This window comes from Herpailurus yagouaroundi, unplaced genomic scaffold (genome assembly GCF_014898765.1).
Source record: "Herpailurus yagouaroundi ecotype Mexico unplaced genomic scaffold, PumYag 100, whole genome shotgun sequence".
Taxonomy (NCBI): domain Eukaryota; kingdom Metazoa; phylum Chordata; class Mammalia; order Carnivora; family Felidae; genus Herpailurus; species Herpailurus yagouaroundi.
Window position 1 is genome coordinate 90,228,704 of NW_024412391.1, and position 18,489 is coordinate 90,247,192.

At 38.4% G+C, this 18,489-nt stretch overlaps 1 protein-coding gene across 7 annotated transcripts in view; it reads left to right on the top strand.

Moving 5' to 3' along the window:
* HECW1 (HECT, C2 and WW domain containing E3 ubiquitin protein ligase 1) overlaps positions 1–18,489 on the top strand; it is a 424,961-nt gene that overhangs the window by 257,921 nt on the left and 148,551 nt on the right. For all 7 annotated transcript variants that reach the window (XM_040473037.1, XM_040473031.1, XM_040473035.1 and 4 more), the window contains 2 exons: positions 10,250–10,325; positions 16,023–16,192. In XM_040473037.1, the coding sequence (XP_040328971.1) occupies positions 10,250–10,325; positions 16,023–16,192 (246 nt within the window). The remainder of the gene's footprint in view (positions 1–10,249; positions 10,326–16,022; positions 16,193–18,489) is intronic.

Consider the following 18,489-nt stretch of genomic DNA (forward strand, 5'->3'; position numbering starts at 1 on the left):
CTTAAAAAAAAATGAAGAGGAAAGAACACCCCAAACTCATTTTAAAAGACCAGTATTACCCTGATACCAAAACCAGATAAGGACACTATAAGAAAGAAAACTACAGACAAATATCCTTGATGAATATAGATGCAAAAATTCTCAACAAAATATTAGCAAACAGCATTTAACAGTGTAATAAAAAGATCATACAATATGATTAAGTGGGATTTATCCTTGGGATGCAAGAATGGTTCAACATATGCAAATCAATCAGTAAGTAAACTAAACATTAATAGAATGAAAGATAAAACTCATATCATGTCAATAGATGTAGAAAAAGCGTTTGATAAAATACAACATCCTTTCATGATAAAAAAAAAAACACAAGTTGAGTATAGAAGGTATGTACCTCCATACAATAAAGGCTACGTATAACAAACCCAGAGCTACCATTATACTCAACAGTGAAAAGTTGAAAGTTTTTCCTCTAATACCAAGAATAAGACAAGGGTTCCCATTCTGACCTCTCCTATTCAGCATAGTATTAGAAGTCCTAGCCAGAAACAGGCAAGAAAAAGAAATAAATCCATCTTAATTGGAAAAGAAGTAAAATTGTCCTTGTTTGCAATGATATGATCTTATATATAAAAATCCTAAAGACCACACCAAAAAACTTAACAGTTTCTTAGTTCCAACGAACTAATCAATGAATTCAGTAAGTTGCAGGATATGAAATCAACATACAGTTGCTTCTGTATACTAGCAGAAAATATCAAAGAAATAAAGAAAAAAATCCCACTTACAATAGCATTAAAAACAATTAAATACTTAGAAATACATTTAACCAAGGAAGTGAAAGATCTGTACACCGAAAAATACTAAATGTTGATGAAGGGAATTAAAGAAGACACACACAAAAATAGATATTCCATATTTATCGAGGAGAAGAATTAATACTGTTAAATATCCATGCTACCCAAAGCAATCTACACATTCAGTGGAATCTTTATCAAAATTTCAATGGCACTTTACACAGAAATAGAAAAAAAACAATCCTAACAGTTATATGGAGCCACAGAAAAACCTATATAATCAAACAAATACTGAGAAAAAACAAAGCTAGAGATATCACACTCCCTGATTTTAAACTATATTACAAAGTTATAGTAATCAAAGCAGTATGCTACAGGCATACATTTAGGAACATAGACCAAATGAAAAGAAACACGAGCCCAGATATAAATCCTTGTATATACAGTCAACTGATATTTGACAAGGAAGTCAAGAATACTTAATGTGGAAAGGATAGTGTTTTCAATAAATGGTATTGGGAAAACTGGATAGCCACATAAATCAACTCAAATGGATTAAAGACTTAAGTGAAAGATCTAAAACAATACAACTCCTCAAAGAAAACAGAGAAAAAGCTCCTTGACATTGGTCTTGGCGCTGATATGTTGGATGTGGCACCAAAACCACAAGCAACAAAGTAAAATAAGTGGGACTACATCAAACTAAAAAACTTTTGTGCCCAGCAATACAAACAATCAACAAGATGAAAAGGCAACCTACAGAGTGGGGGAAAGTGTTTGAAAATCATATATCTGATAAGGTATCAATATCCAAAATATATAAAGAAATAATGGAACTCAATAGCCCAAATGCAAACAGTCCAATTTAACAATGGGCAGAGGACTTGAATAAACATTTTCCAAAGACAGGCAAATAACAAATAAGGACATGAAAAGGTGCTTGACATCACCAATCATTAGGTAAATGCAAATCAAAACCACAATGAACTATTATCTCACACCGATTAAAATGGCCATCACCAAAAAGAGAAAAGATTAAAAAATGGCCATCACCAAAAAGAGAAAAGATAAATGCTGGTGAAGATGTGTAGAAACAGGAACCCTTGTGCACTGTTGGTAGGAATATAAATTGATGCAGACACTATGGAAAACAGTATGTAGGTTCCTCAAAAACTTAAAAGTAGAATTTCCATATAATCCACTTGTGGTATATGTATATATATATATAATATATATATATATATATATATATATATATATATATATATTATATATTATATATATGTATAGTGTATATATAACATAAATATTATAAATATGTTTTATATATTATATGTATATTATATATTTACTTCTAGTATATATCCAAAAATTTGAAAGCAGGATCTTGAAGAGATATCTGCACTGCCATGTTCATTGCAGCATTATTCACAGTAGTCAAGCTATGGAAACAACCTAAGTTGTCCATCAGTGCATGAATACATAAAGCAAATGTGACATAGATACACACACACACACACACACATACACACATACACACTATAGGATATTATTAAGCCGTGACAAAGAAGGAAAGAAGGAAATCCTGCTATTTGCAACTACATGGAAGGATCTTGACAGCATTGTGCTAAGTGAGATAAGTCAGAGAAAGACAGACACTATATGGTGTCACTTATATGTGGAATCTAAAAGAGCAGAATTCAAAGAAACAGAGTAGTAGAGTAGTGGTTCCCATGGGTGGGAGGTGGGGGATGATGGGGAGATTTTGCTCAAAGGGCACAAACTTTTAATTATAAGATGAGTAAGTTCTGGGGATCTAGTGTATAGCATGGTGATTATAGTTAATAATTCTGTATTATGAACTTGAACGTTGGTAGATTGTATATGTTCTCACCACAAAAATGAAATGGTAGTTATATGACATGGTGGAGGTGTTACCTAACACTATGACGATAATAATGTTGCAGTATATAAATGTATCAAATCAACACATTGTACAATGTTGTATGTCAATTATATCCCAAAACTGGAGAAAAAAATAACTTGACAGGATTTCAACAGCAAAAAGAACATACTGTGGTGTATATATACAATGGGTTATTAGATATAAAGAGGATTAACATGCTACCTCATGGGGGAACCCTTGACAGGGACACAGGGTGCACTGATATTTGGTCAAACGATATTCTGGGTTTTTCAGTGAAGGTACTGTTAGATGAGCCTAACATGTATATTAATAGGCTGAGTAAAGCAGATTGCCCTCCCTGATGTTGGTGGGCCTCATCCTATGAACTGAAGATTTGAATGGGGCAATAATCCTAGCCGTCTGTTGAATAAGAGGGGGTTCCTCCCGCCTGACTGCCTTCTAGCTGGGACATGAGTTTTTCCTGGCCTGTAGACTCAGACTGGAATATCAACTGTCCTTGGGTCTTAAGACTGCTGTCTTTCAGGCTCCAACTTACACCCTCAACTCTCTTGAGTCTCCAACTTGCTGACTGCAGATGTTAGGACTTGCAAGCCTCCATAAGTGTGTGAACCAATTCCTTATCACATATGTGCATACACACACCCTATTAGCTCTGCTTTTCTGGAGAATGCTGATTCATGCAAACCTCAAAAACATTACTAAGTGAAAGAATTCAGTCGCCAAAGGCCATAGATTGTATGATTCCACTTATATGAAATATGTAAAATACATAAATCCAAAGAGACAGAAAGTAAATTGGAGGCTTTCTGGGGCTGGGGAGGAGAGGTGAATGGGAAGAAACTGCTTACTGGGCATAGGGTATAAGGTTTTACTTTAAGTCGTTAAAATGTTTAGGAACTAGATAGAAGGGGTGGTCGCACAACATTGTGAATGTGCTAAATGCCACTGAATTGTTCCATTTAAAATGGTCAATTTTATGTTATGTGAATTTTGCCTCATAAATTATTTTAAATGAAACAGAAAAAGTAGAGGATGCATACATATGTATGCACACACATACATACATATGTACACACATATATACATGTACGTACAAATGTGCATGCATACATACATACATACATACACATGTACATACGTACGTACACACCAGAGGAAGGATTCAAAAGCTTCCAAGGAGCCAAGCTGGTATCACATTCATAGAATCTACAATGCTGTGGATTTTAAGATCCATCATTGATTTTCATACCACCATTCTGGAACAAGCTTTCCCATTACAGTTATAAGGCACATTGATGATTAGCCACACCCTGATTTCACAGCATTAACATGGAAAGCAATGGGCATCTTTTTTTTTTTAATGTTTATTTATTTTTGAGATAGGGAGAGTGAGTGCCCATACGTGCACATGGAGGAGGGGCAGAGAGAGGGGGGGATAGAGGATCTGAAGTGGGCTCTGTGCTGGTAGCAGAGAGCCTGATGTGGGACTCAAACCACAAACCGCGAGATCATGACCTGAGGCAAAGTCAGATGCTTAACCAACTGAACCACCCAGGGGCCCCTGGAAACCAGTGGGCATCTTAGGATTGATGAAAGTGGCTCCAGAGAGGAGGCCTGGGAAGGTGCCCAGCTTCAGTTGCTTACTGTTGGACATTCCAAAAGACTCTAAAACCCACAACTTAAACAAATTGCTTGATTTTGAAAAATACGTTGGAAACTAATTTTTTAAAAATTCATTTGTTGCATGGGCCAAAGAAAACCTGTCATTGGGCGGTACAGCCTGCAGCCTCATTTGTGCCCAGTGAGTGCAAAAGGCTGCCTTTTGTAGGTTTCAACGTGACAACAATGATCAGCTCAGAGAGCAGAGTGAAGGATGATCCTTCAAGACTAAGGGAGCAGCTGACTAGGTGACAGTCATCCAGACAAGGAAGTGAGATCAGCAGAGAATTGAATTGTTTATCCCTAATGGGTACAGGCTTGAGCACTGGGCATTGGGCCTCCGTGGGTCAAGGCATCACAGAACCTGCTTCTGGTGCTTGAACTAGGATCAAGACAGTTTGAGATAAGAGTTACAAAGCTAACACATCTTTCTATTACCATTTGAAAGAAGTAGACACTTGAGACCAATGCTTCTCCAAGCATCGTCTTGCTGGCCGGCAGCATCTCTCTCATCTGATAAAACCTGGTAGAAATGCAGACTCTCGGGCCCTTCCCAAACCTACAAAATCAGACCTTCTGGGATGGAGCCTGGAAATCTCTAGTTTATCAAGCCCTGCAGGAGATTTTGATGCGTGCTGAAGTCAGAGGACGTCAGCCCTAGGGCAAACAGAATGGTTCAGCTATTCCTAAGAATTTGGTAGTTCGTCATAAGCTTACTTTCAGAGCAGTCTGCACCACACAAGAAACTATGTTAAAAAGAATAGCTAGAAAAACTAAAAATCATCAGGGAACATCCAGGATTTGATTACTTCCAGCTAACATTCTCAATGGCACAGTGCTTCTTACACAGTCTCCTCACTTTCTTCTTAGTGAACCAAATGCTTAGCCTCTCACACACAGCAGCCCCTTGCCCCACACAGATTTGCCCCTGGTGCTAATATCTGCAATCCCGTGTTGCCGCAGTCAGAGCATCCCTACGTAATTAACATGTTTTGCCCAATTCACACAATGGAAAGTAGGAGGAATTCTTCATTTTTCCAGCGCCTCTCTTTTGCCCACAGCGATTAGCAGAAGAGCCCTGCAATTAGGAAACTTGCGTCTTGCCTTCAAGGAAGAGTAGAAGCACTGAGGGCTCTGGAAGTTGACTTGGTGACAGCAGCATCAGAAAGCAGAGAGGAACAGGCAGAATAGGACCAAAATATGAGTAGAATATGAGAACACGACAGCTGAGCAGCCAGGCTGGGTCTGAAGAAACAACCTCACGGGTGGACAGACTCTATGTCAGGTTCTGTCGTTCATTCTATTTAAGTTGGAGGGACCAGAGTTGGATTCATCCCAGGTGAATTTGGGGAAGTCAACAAATTGGTTTTAGCTCAACTTTCACATTTGTGAACTGGTGGGGAGTGAATGATGCTTAATTCGCAAACTGTTAAGAGTGTGTCTAAAAGAACTGGCTCTGTACTTGGCACATAATCGGGTCCCATCCCTGTTACTCGTCTCTTGCCCCTTCGATGGGCCTTGTGAGTCTTCCATTGCAGGTGTCCCTGAGATGGGGAAATTGCCTGGGATGCGGTTGACTGTTAGTTTTATGTTTTATTCTTTTAATGCCCCTAAAGATGACTTTGCCCTTGGGGTGTATAGGCCTTGGTGCTGGAGAACTTGGAATGAGTTGCCTGACTACCCAATATTCATATTATGAGGATTCAGTGAAGCAAATGTACCCAAAAGTGCTCTATACACATTTGTAGTGTGTGTGTTTGCTGTTTTCTGTTTGCGCGTTTGAACATTTCAGAGATTTGGAGGTAGAAATGGAATTTGAGACCTGGATTTGTTGGATATTTGTGGGTTTTTTTTAAGGTGGCTTGGAGGCATATCAGATTATTCACTAGACTTTATCTTGGAGGCAAAAGATATTGAAGTGTACGGGAACCACTGATCTCTGATCTATGGAATCAGAGAATGGAAGCTGTGACCTGTATCTTGGCTGCTGATATGCCATGGCTTGGATATTCTATTATTTGTAATGCACTGTTAGTTGGCACCTGATTTTTAGATTCACATTATCAGTCATGGAGCCCTGCATTTTTCATTCATAGGAAAATCAGAGTTATCTGGGTCAGGTGAATGAATAAAGGTCGAATGAAGGCATGGATTTCGATTTCTGGCATCATTGTAGATTTAATTATTCTGTAACTAAACACAAACCTTATCAGCATTTTTAGGGGGCAGAGTCATTCTACAATTATTTAAGAATAATTGTGGGCATATAAATGGAGTTAATGCATCAGAATTGAGCATGATGTGGCCACACCCCTGTTGGAAATGCCAGGGATGCTACATGGAGTTTTTCCAACTCTTACCTGAGGAAGAAAAGCCAGGTCTGGGACATTCAGAGGAGCAACTCGGAGTCGCCTTTCACCTGCGAGGAAGTTCTTTGAAAACTCCTGTGTTACGTCCAAAATGCACGCATGTTTTGCATTCGACCTTAAATCTCTTCATGTTAGTTTCTAAATTAGTTTTTACCCCAATCTTTGAGTACAGTGGATGCTCCAAGACAGGCACTCTTGCCCCTGGGCACACCTGCCTACCTCTGGGAATGAGCACGCACCTGAGAAGCCTCCCTGGCCTCGGAGACTGGAAGGTGGAGGATATAGGTCGGCATGCTTACATGATCGTGTGTGTGAGACACAGGTATGTTTCCAGCAAACAGCCTCATCTTCGTGAGCTGGTACCAGGAAAGGAAAAGGTGGAATTTGAAGAACGTGTAGAGTTAAGGCAGAGGGCAGCAAGTCGTGGGAGCTACAGTCTTCGTCCTGCTGAGGCAGAAGTTCCCTTGCCAAGGTAAAAAGGCCTGATCTTCACTCCATTTTTTGGCAAACTGCATTTTGGGAGTGTGCAACAGTGGTGTGGATTCATACTTAGAGCCTTTCAAACATCAGACATGAAGAGAAAACCGAGAATGAGAGTAGGAGAGATACATCAGAATTAACCCTAGAGCCCTTAATTCAACTCCGAGGGCCTTCTCAGTACCTACGGGGTCTCCTGCACACCACCAGCAGATGTGGCTTTGAATCTGCAAAACCATCTGCCAGAGAGGCTTTGCCGTGGAAACGTTTGTGTGCAAAACAGTGAAGCTGCCAGGGCTGCATCTGAGAGGGGGCGTCAGGACCCAGCACCCAGTGGCGAGACTAGCAGCGAGGAAGAGCAAAGGGGACTCGTGGAACGTGCAGATCTGAGAAGATGAGCAATTCCTTCATGCGCCTCTGTCACCCCAGGTTGTTCCAGAGTGAGCGATTTGGCCGCATCATCACACCTCTTTCATAGTCAATAAATGGTAGTCTGTAAGGGCAACAGATTTGTTAACCTCAGACATGCCCCCGGAACTCATCTGGAGCAAGAGGTCAGGATGTAGAACCTTCCTGAGACAGGCAAACATCTTTACTTCCTGGAAAATGTTTATCATGGCTACTGTTGTCTCCGCGTTCATGTCATCAATCTGGCGATGACTGTAAATGATGTTAGCAAAAGGCCACGAGTTAAGTAGACTTCTGTGGAGTTTTAAATGTGTGTCTCCCCTTTGAGCTTAGTAGCTTCTGAAAAATAGACATTTTTTTTTTTTTTTTTTTGTCTCAGACCTGATTTTTGATGCCATAAAGATGAAGAACTTGCTTGTAAATATCCTGAATAGCCAGCAGGGGAATATTTAAATATGAAGAACCAAAATGTGTATGCTTTAAACAGGAAGGAAAAAATACACTATCTTTTGCTATCATAGTGCATGTTTAAGTTCGTGTTAGCCTCCTATGAAATGTGTAGTTTTACCCTACACTTTTTAAAATGGGAATGCACACACTTTAGACTTAATAATTCTACAAGACTCTATCGAAAGGAGTTTTTGTTGTGTCTTCAAGGAACTTATAGTCTGAGGAGACAAGCTAGATGTTGACATCTTCATTTTTTTTTTAATTTAATGTTTATTTATTTTCAAGAGACAGAGAGACAGAGTGTGAGTGGGGAAGGGGCAGAGAGACACAGAATCTGAAGCAGGCTCCAGGCTCTGAGCTGTCAGCACAGAGACTGACATGGGGCTGAAACTCAAGAACTGTGAGATCGTGACCTGAGCTGAAGTCGGACGCTGAACTGACTGAGCCACTCAGGAGCCCCAGATGTTGACATTTTTAAACTAGAATTAAGAGGTTGATTGTCATTGTCCTACTTAGGCAGGTACAGCAACTTAAGGGTTGTGGCCAGCCGGCTGAGAGCTGCTGTGGCCTTCATCTGGGCATAGGTTTGACAAAGAAGAAAACTTTACAACATTAAGGAATTTTGACTTATGCCTATATATATTGGCCACTTTGAGAGTTAGGAGTGTGGTCCAGCCTGAGGATGCAGGTTCTGAGCTGTTTTTCTGACTTCTATTACTCTGTGTTAACCATGCAAAGTGAAGAACAAACCCAGAGTAGGAAGGATAAGTGTCTCCAAATTGAAGGGAGATCATTCCTTGGGACCAGCTCACATTCCCAATGCGTGAATCCCAGCTGTGCCTTCCTCTGATTCTCTACTATCAAATGAGACTCTTAGAGACACAGACCTGTCTCTTATCTCACTTCATGCCAAGATCCATTCCATCTGCCACTCACATTGGTTCTCTCTGCTGAACAACCCAGCATCCCTGAGAGGCACCTTGCACTTGGGTCTAAAAGCAAGCATACTGAGGAGATTTGTACACAAGTTGTAGCCAAGCACATAGGCACACCAGGGGCAGCAGCTTCAAAGTGGGGAGGAATTCTAATAATCCGTTTGTAGTCTCCTGGGCCAAAGCTGTGAGCCCAGCTTTGAGATGCCCAATCATTATGCTCAAGTCTCATAAAGGCAAGCTGATGGTAACATCCAATCACACTCTTACAGCATCAAGGATACTGAGAGGCAGTAGAAAGAGTGAGAGAACAGCCCACACGACCTACAACAAAGAGACTTTGAGCTAGAGGTCATCGAGTTTTCCATTTTTTCCTTCTTTGGTACAGATTATCTTCTAAAAAGTGGATACTCTATGGATTTGCTTGATACTCAGATTTTAAAAATTATTTCCTGCAAGTGCAGTGTATTCAGCAGTAACTCTGCCTTTGAATAAATATTCAGAATTATTTCTGAGTAAAACTTTCCTAGGAGAAAATGGAAGCAAGTACTCTAGCTGTTCTGATTAATATGTTAGCAGATATATATTGAGCAAGGATGGGATAGAAAACATTTTAACAACCTGGTTTGCAAATACCTACTAGACTACAGATAAGCCATTTAACAATTATGTTCTGAAATTTCCCAGGATAGCAATTAAAGAGGAGAGATCTCAGAGTAGTTTCTTAATGCTATGCTCAGGCTCCTCCCTAATAAACAGAATTTCCTGGAAATCCCTAGATAATAATACAGATCAGAAGAAATGAAGGTAGGGCAGTTTAACACTATACTTTGCTAAATGGAAACATTGTAATTACAACAGTAAACATCTATTGACCTATCATTCTATTGCCTTAGGGTTGGCTTTAATAAATACATTTTGCAAATTTGAATGTGAAAAGACGTTGTTTACATAAATAGTTACAAAGAGCCTCTAATATTACAGTAATTGTGTTTGTTGATTTCCATTACCCTGAAAAATACCTCTCATCCCCACTAGCAGATCCTCTATTACTGGGAAACACATTAGATTGTGAGAAGCTTTTTTTAATCAATAGTAGCCTAATAAAATCATGACACTGCTGTCTTTGTAGACTGTAGCTGGAGAAATAACTGTGATTGAGTGTGTTTGTATTACAATGTGAGTAGCTGTTTCAATGCTTGTTTTGCTTGTCTCCCATTTTCCTTCTTACAGATTTTTAAAAGCATTGGCTCTGATGAGACCGTCCAAGGGCAAGGAAGTCGGAGGCTGATCAGCTTTTCTCTCTCAGGTATGTTTTGCTCACCTGAAAGCCTTGTGGAGAAAATAAGAAGGTCAACCAGCAATCAGCACACCTACTTCAATTTGACTCTTACCTACAAGTTACTTCACCTCTATGTGCCTCAGTTTTTCCATCTGTAAAAGAAAAATTAAAAATGTCTGCTCCATTTTCCTTGACCACATGAGGATATTGGAGGAGTCAATAAGTAATAGATGCTAAGCACTTTGTGATGATGAGAAGAGAAGCCACAATTCCACTTTGCCTCCATCATCAATAGCATTAATTGAAAATTTATAAAGTGGAGGTAGGGGAAAGCCTGGGGAAAGAAGCAGCCAGCAGACCCTTTGTCTAAATAAAATCTCACATGAAGCTCAATTGATAAAACCGATAAAAGCCAAACTGCTCAAGCAAGTACATTTGTGGAAAAGTCAGTGAAATCCAAATAAAGTATGTAATTTAGTTAATAGTGGTTTTTTTTGAGTAATCTAATTTTTCAGTGTTCACAAGGTACCATAGTTCTATAATATGCTAACAATGGGACAAACTGGGTAAAAGGTATGTGGGAAATCTTTGTACTACCTCTGTAATTCTTCTGTAAATCTAGAATAATTTCAAAATTAAAAGTATAAAGAAAAACTGAGTTACCCTGCCTAAAATGATATACGAATCTCAGAGCCCTACACACTGAATTCCACCCTAACTGGGCTTTGAGGAGACACAATGGCATGAAGCTCTAGGACTCTATTGAATACAGTTTGGAAAGTACTGCCTTAGCTTGTTGTGAAACCAACAAGTGTTACAGACCATGAATGTCGGAGATCTAAGACCACAGAAATGATGAGTATTCCTGGGAGATAGACAGTCAACTGCCATTTTTATGTCTATGTGAACCCCAGTAAAGAAAATGCATTTCTAAAGATTCATTGATAAACAATTATAGCAGGGTTGCGGGATCCAAGTCAATTGCTTTCCTACATACCAGCAATAACAAGTGGAATTTAAAATTAAATACACAATACCTTTTTATATTTGCACCTCCCCCAATGAAATATTTAGGTATAAACCTAACAAAATATGTACAAGGTCTATGTAAGGAAAACTACAAAAACTCTGATGAATGAAATTTAAAAAGAACTAACTGAGTGGAAGATACTCCATGTTGATAGATTAAAAAACTCAGTGTTGTCAGAGTTTCAGTTTTTCTATAGAATCAATGCAATCCCAATTAAAACCCGAGCAAATCATTTTGTGGATATTGATAAAATGACTCTCAAACTAATAGAGAGAGGCAAAAGACCCAGAATAGCCAACACAATATGAAGGAGCAGATCAAAGTTGGAGAACTGACTTATTCAACTTTAAGACTCACCACAGCTATGGTAACCAAGATAGCATGGTATTGGTGAAAGAACAACAACAACAACAACAACAACAAAACAATAAATCAATGGAACAGAATAGAATACTCAAATAGATGCACATAAATTTAGTCAACTGAACATTGACAAAGGAGCAATAGCAATACATTGGAGCAAAGACAGTCTTTTCAACAAATGATGCTAAAACTACTGGGCATCCACATGCGGAAAAAAAAAATCTATATCCAGAACTTACACTCTTCACAAAAATTTACTCAACCCACTAAAAAACTGTTAAAACTAATAAATGCAGTAAAGTTGCAGGATACAAAATCAAAATACAAGAATCTGCTATGTTTTAATACTAATAATGAACTGTCAGAAAGAGAAATTAAGTAAAAAATCCTATTTACAATTGCATCAAAAAAAGACCAAAATACTTAGGAATAAATGTAACTAAAGAGGTAAAAGACCTGTACACTGAAAACAAGAAAACGTTGATGAAAGAAATGGAAGAAGACACAAATAAATGGGAAGATAGCCCATGCTCATGGATGAGAAGAATAATGTAGTTAAAATTCCCATACTATCCAAAGCAATCTACACATTTGATGCAACGTCTATCAATATTCCAATGGCATTTTTCACAGAAATAGAATAAAGAATTCTAAAATTTGTATGGGGCCACAAAAGACCCAAATAACCAAAGCAATCTTAAGAAAGAACAAAGTTGGAGAAATCATGATTCCTGATTTCAAACTATATTACAAAACTATAGCAATCCAAACAGTATGGTATTTATATAAAAACAAGACACACAGATCAAAGAAACAGAATAGAGAACCCAGAAAGAAACACACATATTATGGTCAATTAATTTACAGCAAAGGAACCAAGAATGGGGAAAGGACAATCTATTCGATAAATGGTGCTGAGAAAACTGGACAGTCACATGCAAAAGAATGAAACTAGGCCACTATCTTACACCATCCACAAAAATAACTCAAAATGTATTAAAGACTTGAACAAAATGTATTAAAGACTGAAATCATAACATTCCTGGAAGAAAATATAGGCAGTAAGGTCCTTGACATCAGTCTTGGTGATGATATTTTTTGGATTTAACACCAAAAGCAAAGGCAACAAAAGCAAAAATAAACAAATGGGACTACATAAAACTAGAAAGCTTCTGCATGGCAAAGAAAAATGTCAACAAAATTAAAAGAAGTGAGAGAGAATAATTGCAAATTGTATCTCTGAAAAGGGGCTAATGTCCAAAATATATAAAGAACTCATGCAATTTATCAAAAAAAACAATCTGACTAAAGAATGTGCAGAAGATCTGAATAGACATTTCACCAAAGAAGACATACAGATGGCCAAGAAGTACATAAAAAGATGTTCAACATCATTCATCATTCGTGAAATGCAAAATATCAAAACCACAGTGAGATATCACTTCACACCTGTTAGAATGGCTAGTATCAAAAATGCAAGAGGAAACAAGTGTTAGTGAGGATATAGAAAAAGGAAAACCCTCATGCACTATTGGGGGAGATGTAAACAGTACAGCTATTATGGAAAACACTATGGAGTTTCCTCAAAAAATTAAAAGTAGAACTATCATAAGATTTAGGAATTCCACTTCTGGGTATTTATCCAAAGAAAGTGAAAACATGAGCTCAAAAAAATACATGCACCCTCATGAGTGATACTCAGCCATAAAAAAGAATGCAATTTTGCTATTTGTGACAATATGGATGGAGCTAAAGAGTACTATGCTAAGTGAAAGAAGACAGACAAAGACAAATACCGTATGATCTCACTTATATGTGGAATCTGAAAAACAAAACAAAACAAAACAAACAAAACAAAACAAAACCATGCTCATAGATAGAACAGATTGGGGGTTGCCAGAGGTGGGAGGTGGGAAAAATGGGTGAAGGTGGTCAAAAGATTCAAACTTCCAATGTAAAACAAATAAGTAAAGTGGATATAATGTACAGCATGGTGATTATAGTTAATAATACTGTATTGTATATTTGAAAATTGCTAAGAGAGTAGATCTTAAAAGTTTTCATCAGAAGTTATAACAATGTGTGGTGATGACTATTAACTAGACTTATTTGGTAATCATTTTGCATTATATCCCAATATAATACAAGTACATGAATCATCATGTTGTATACCTGAAACTAAATATAATATGTCAATTATATCTCAATTTTAAAGAATCACTCAAAATGGACCAGACCTATGTGTAAAATGCAGAGCTATAAAACTCCTAGAAGGTAACAGGAGAAAACCTAGATGACTTTGGGTATGGCAATGGCTTTTTAGATACAATATCAAAGATGTGGTGCATGAAAGAGATGACTGATAAACGATGGACCTTATTAGAATTAAAAATTTTTGTACTGTAAAAAGACAACGTCAAGAGAGTGAGAAAAATTACACTACACTGAGAAAAATTATTTGCAAAACACCCATCTGTTAAAGGAACACTATTGTAAATATAAAAAGAACTCTTAAAATTCAATATGAAAACAAACAAAAAAAACAATTAAAAAGAACGGGCCAAATATCTTAGCAGACACCTCACCAAAAAAGATATACAAATGACAAATAATCATATGAAAAGACGCTTCACATCATATATCATATATCATCAGGGAAATGCAAATGAAATGCAAATGAAATGCAAATGAAAACAAGACGCCACTACACACCTATGAAAATGGCCCAAATCCAGAACACTGACCACATCAAATGCTGACAAGGATGTAGAACAATAAGAACTCTCGTTGGTCACTGGTGGGAATGCAAAAGGGTACAGCCACTTTGAAAAGCAGTGTGGTGATCTGTTACAAAGCTAAACACACTCTTACCATAGGATTCGGTGATTGCACTCCTTGGTATTTACCCAAACGAATTAAAAACTTAAATCTGTACAAAGCTTGTACACAGATGCTTAAAGCAGCATTATTCATAATTGCCAAAACTTGGAAGCAACCAAGATGTCCTTCAGTAGGAGAAAGGATAAATAAACTGTAGTACAGGCAGATAATGGATTGGTGTTCATTGCTAAAAGGAAATGAGCTGTCAAACCAGACTAAGACATGGAGGAATCTTAAATGCATATTACTAAGTTAAAAAAAGCCAATCTGAAAGGGCTACATACTATATTATGGAAAGGTCAAAAGGTGAAGTCAGTAAGGAGATCAGTGGTTTCCAAGGTCTGGGAGAGGATGGAGGAGATGGAGCACAGAGGATTTTTAGGACAGTGGAAATATTCTGTATGATGTTCTAATAATGGATACATTTGGCAAAACCCATAGAATGTACACCACCAAAAGTGAATGCTGATGTGAACTATGAACTTTGGGTGATAATGATGTGCCAGTGTAGGTTCATCAGCTATAACAAATGTACCCCTCTGCTAGAAGATGTTGATAATGGGGAGGCTCTGCATATGTAAGGCAAGGGGTATATGGAAAAATCTGTTCTTCTGCTTAATTTTGCTGTGAACCTATAACTCCCCCCTCAAAATAAAGTCTTTCATTAAAAACAAAAATCAAAATGTTGACAACATTAGCATATGTCTCTCTAAGTTAAAAGAAAAAGGAAGAAAAACTCAATACTTTTGTATTACTAGGGCAGAAAACCAACAACTCCTGATTTTCCATTCTTACGTTCCTGTTGAAATGCTTGAGAAATAACAATTATTTGTACAAAACCTGTAGGAAATTCACTAACCAAAGCTCAGTGAAATCCTGAAGCCCAAGAGGGATGCAATGCAGGATGGGCAGCATGGGCCTGGGGAAGGAGAGAAATTCTCTGTTAATTGGTTCCCATTTTGGTTCTACCATACAGACAAGGGCTGATAGAACAATTATATTCATTGTGAGACTATAGCCCTTGGTTTTCTTCCACCTCCACTTTGCAGAGGAATTTTCACCTGGACCCATAGAATTTTCAAAGTTGGATTTCCTCCCTCCGTGTACAACCCAAGTTTCCTGAGGTGATTTCAGACCCTCACCCCAGCTTGCCTGAGGAATGCCAGTAGTCCAGTCCAGTAAAAGCCAACGGTCCTCTCTTGAAACACATCATGACCACAATGCCAGTTGAATTGATTTATTTTAAGGAATGGTTTTATACACGCCAGTAAGTGTTCCATATAATGGGTTCTGTAGACATACCAGTACATATTCATAATGAGGTGAAAAGTAGACTGAAGACTGAGAAGATTTTTCCATGTTTTGGTTGGGCTTTACTCCTTGTGTAAGCCCTGATATGCTCTTTAACCTCACCAAAACACATTTAACTTAAAATATTCCTTGTTTTATAGATTTCCAGGCCATGGGGCTGAAGAAAGGGATGTTTTTCAACCCAGACCCTTACCTGAAGATTTCCATTCAGCCTGGAAAGCACAGCATTTTCCCTGCCCTCCCACACCATGGACAGGAGAGGAGATCCAAGATCATAGGCAACACCGTGAACCCCATCTGGCAGGCCGAGGTGAGTGCTGTGGGCCCTGAGAAGAAACTTCAGTGACCAACTGACCATAAAGCAGCCTACATGGTATGCCCTCCTTTCTTAGAGCCCTAAACTGCTCTGTTTGTGGCTCTCCGGTCTTGGAAGGAGGCTGTGTTTTCTGTGGGTTATAACTCAGGGATCTTGACAGAGCCCCTCAAGGCAGTACCAGGAAACTGTTTGTTGCTCCTACACTCAGTAGCCCTGTTATAGCTCCTTCTTCTGATTCAGGACCTGCCTCTGAAAGCAAGACAGCCTCTCTCTGCCTCTGTGTGGGAGAAGGAAGAGAAGAATTTTGATTTGAGCATTCTCACACCCCTCCTACATGTGCGGTCCTTAGGCAAGAGTGCCAAATTTTAAATGAGTCCCTCTAGGCCAGTTCCAGAGATTCTAAAATTGCCAGGTTCCTGGGACAGGTAAATAGATAAGCCCCAGAATATCCTTGGGAATTACATATTGTTTGATCTAAATAGACATGAAACCTAACTGTGCATCCCATCTTCCTGCTAGGCAATTTGAAGGAGTATTGACAGTTTGTTTTGTCTCATGAAGGCCTGTCTCCACTCTCAAATGGGTCCTCTGCTAGCCAGGAGTGAGGAGGCTCCTGAGCAAAGCCACATGTGTGTCAGGCTGGGCTTCACAGTGGCTCAGTCCTTTCCTAGAGAACTAGCAGAAAGTTGTCACAACCCATTGGCAGCCTAGCTCACATGCTTTAGCTTGAGGGTATGACCTGCTAACTGTGTAGCTTGGGGAGCAAAGAGGCTTAGGTCATGGGAAAGGCTACAGTATAATGTAGGGGTTAAAAGCACAGCTTTGCAGCCACACAAACCTTTCTTCAAATCCCAGTGTGGCCACTTGCTAGTTGTGTAGATTTAAGAAATCCGTCATCCTCATTCTGAGCCTCAGATTACCTTCATCCGTCTGTTACTGAAGGAAATATGCGACTCCTACCCAAGCCACTTGCTTTAGACAGGGCTCCTTCCTTTATTCTTCTGAGTATATCATCTATGATGTAGACCTTTCAAACATTCTTGACCAAGAAAGTGTAATTAGATGTTTTGGGGCAAAGCTTTTTCATTGTCTCTTAAATTATACCACCTACTTCCTAGGCTTAATTAACCCTGACCCAGGCCTTACAGAAGAGCAACGTTACAGCTTTGAAGTTAGAGCAACATAAAGGAAATGGAATTATATTTAATCTTCCTATGACTTTGGTTATCAACAGATTCTAAAGCACTGGGAGTACCAGTAGCATGGAATAATGAATCTTAAATTATTTGTTCCTTTAGTCCAGGCTATTCTTGCCAATTATTTCTGGTCTCTTTATTGCATTCCTGGGGATAATACAAGATGCCACAGGAATTTATAGTACATGAAAAAAAAAAAAGAAGAAGAAGAAGCCTTCTCTCTTCTGAAGGACTTCAGAGCAACTTGTTCTAAAACATTTAGTCATAAAGGTATTATAAGTCTCAAAGAACATTTTAAAAATCCAGCACCATCAGAATGTTTTTTTGTTTTAAAATGTCAACTAGAATCTGCTTTAAGTTCTGCAATTATTTCTGAGTCTTTAGTTAAGATTTACTTCTCTCTGGAAGGATCCTGGCAAACTCTTGCTCGTCCTCTGCTCTTGACCTCCTGCATTCTATCCAACGTGCTGTGGTTAAAGTTGGTGTTCTAAAATAGGTTTTGCCACGTGTTTCCCTGATGAGGCTCAGATTGAGGATAACTGATTTCTCAAGTTAAACATCAAGTAACTAACTTGACTGCAAATCTGTACTTTCTTTTTTTTGTAATTTTATTTGTTTATTATTTATTTATCTTTCAATTTACATCCAAGTTAGTTAGCATAGTGCAACAATAATTTCAGGAGTAGATTCCAGTGATTTATCCTCTATGTATAACACCCAGTGCTCATCCCAGCAAATGTCTTCCTTAATGCCCCTTACCCATTTAGCCCATCCCCCTCCCCACAACCCCTCCAGCAACCTCCTGTTTGTTCCCAATATTTAAGAGTCTCTTATGTTTTGTCCCCCTCCCTGTTTTTATATAATTTTTGCTTGCCTTCCCTTATGTTCATCAGTTTTGTATCTTAAATTCCTTACATGAGTGAAGTCATATAATATTTGTCTTTCTCTGACTAATTTCACTTAGCATAATACCCTCTAGTTCCATCCACATAGGTGCAAATGACAAGATTTCATCTTTTTTGATTGCTGAGTAATACTCCATTGTGTGTGTGTGTGTGTGTGTGTGTGTGTGTATATATATACATATACATATAT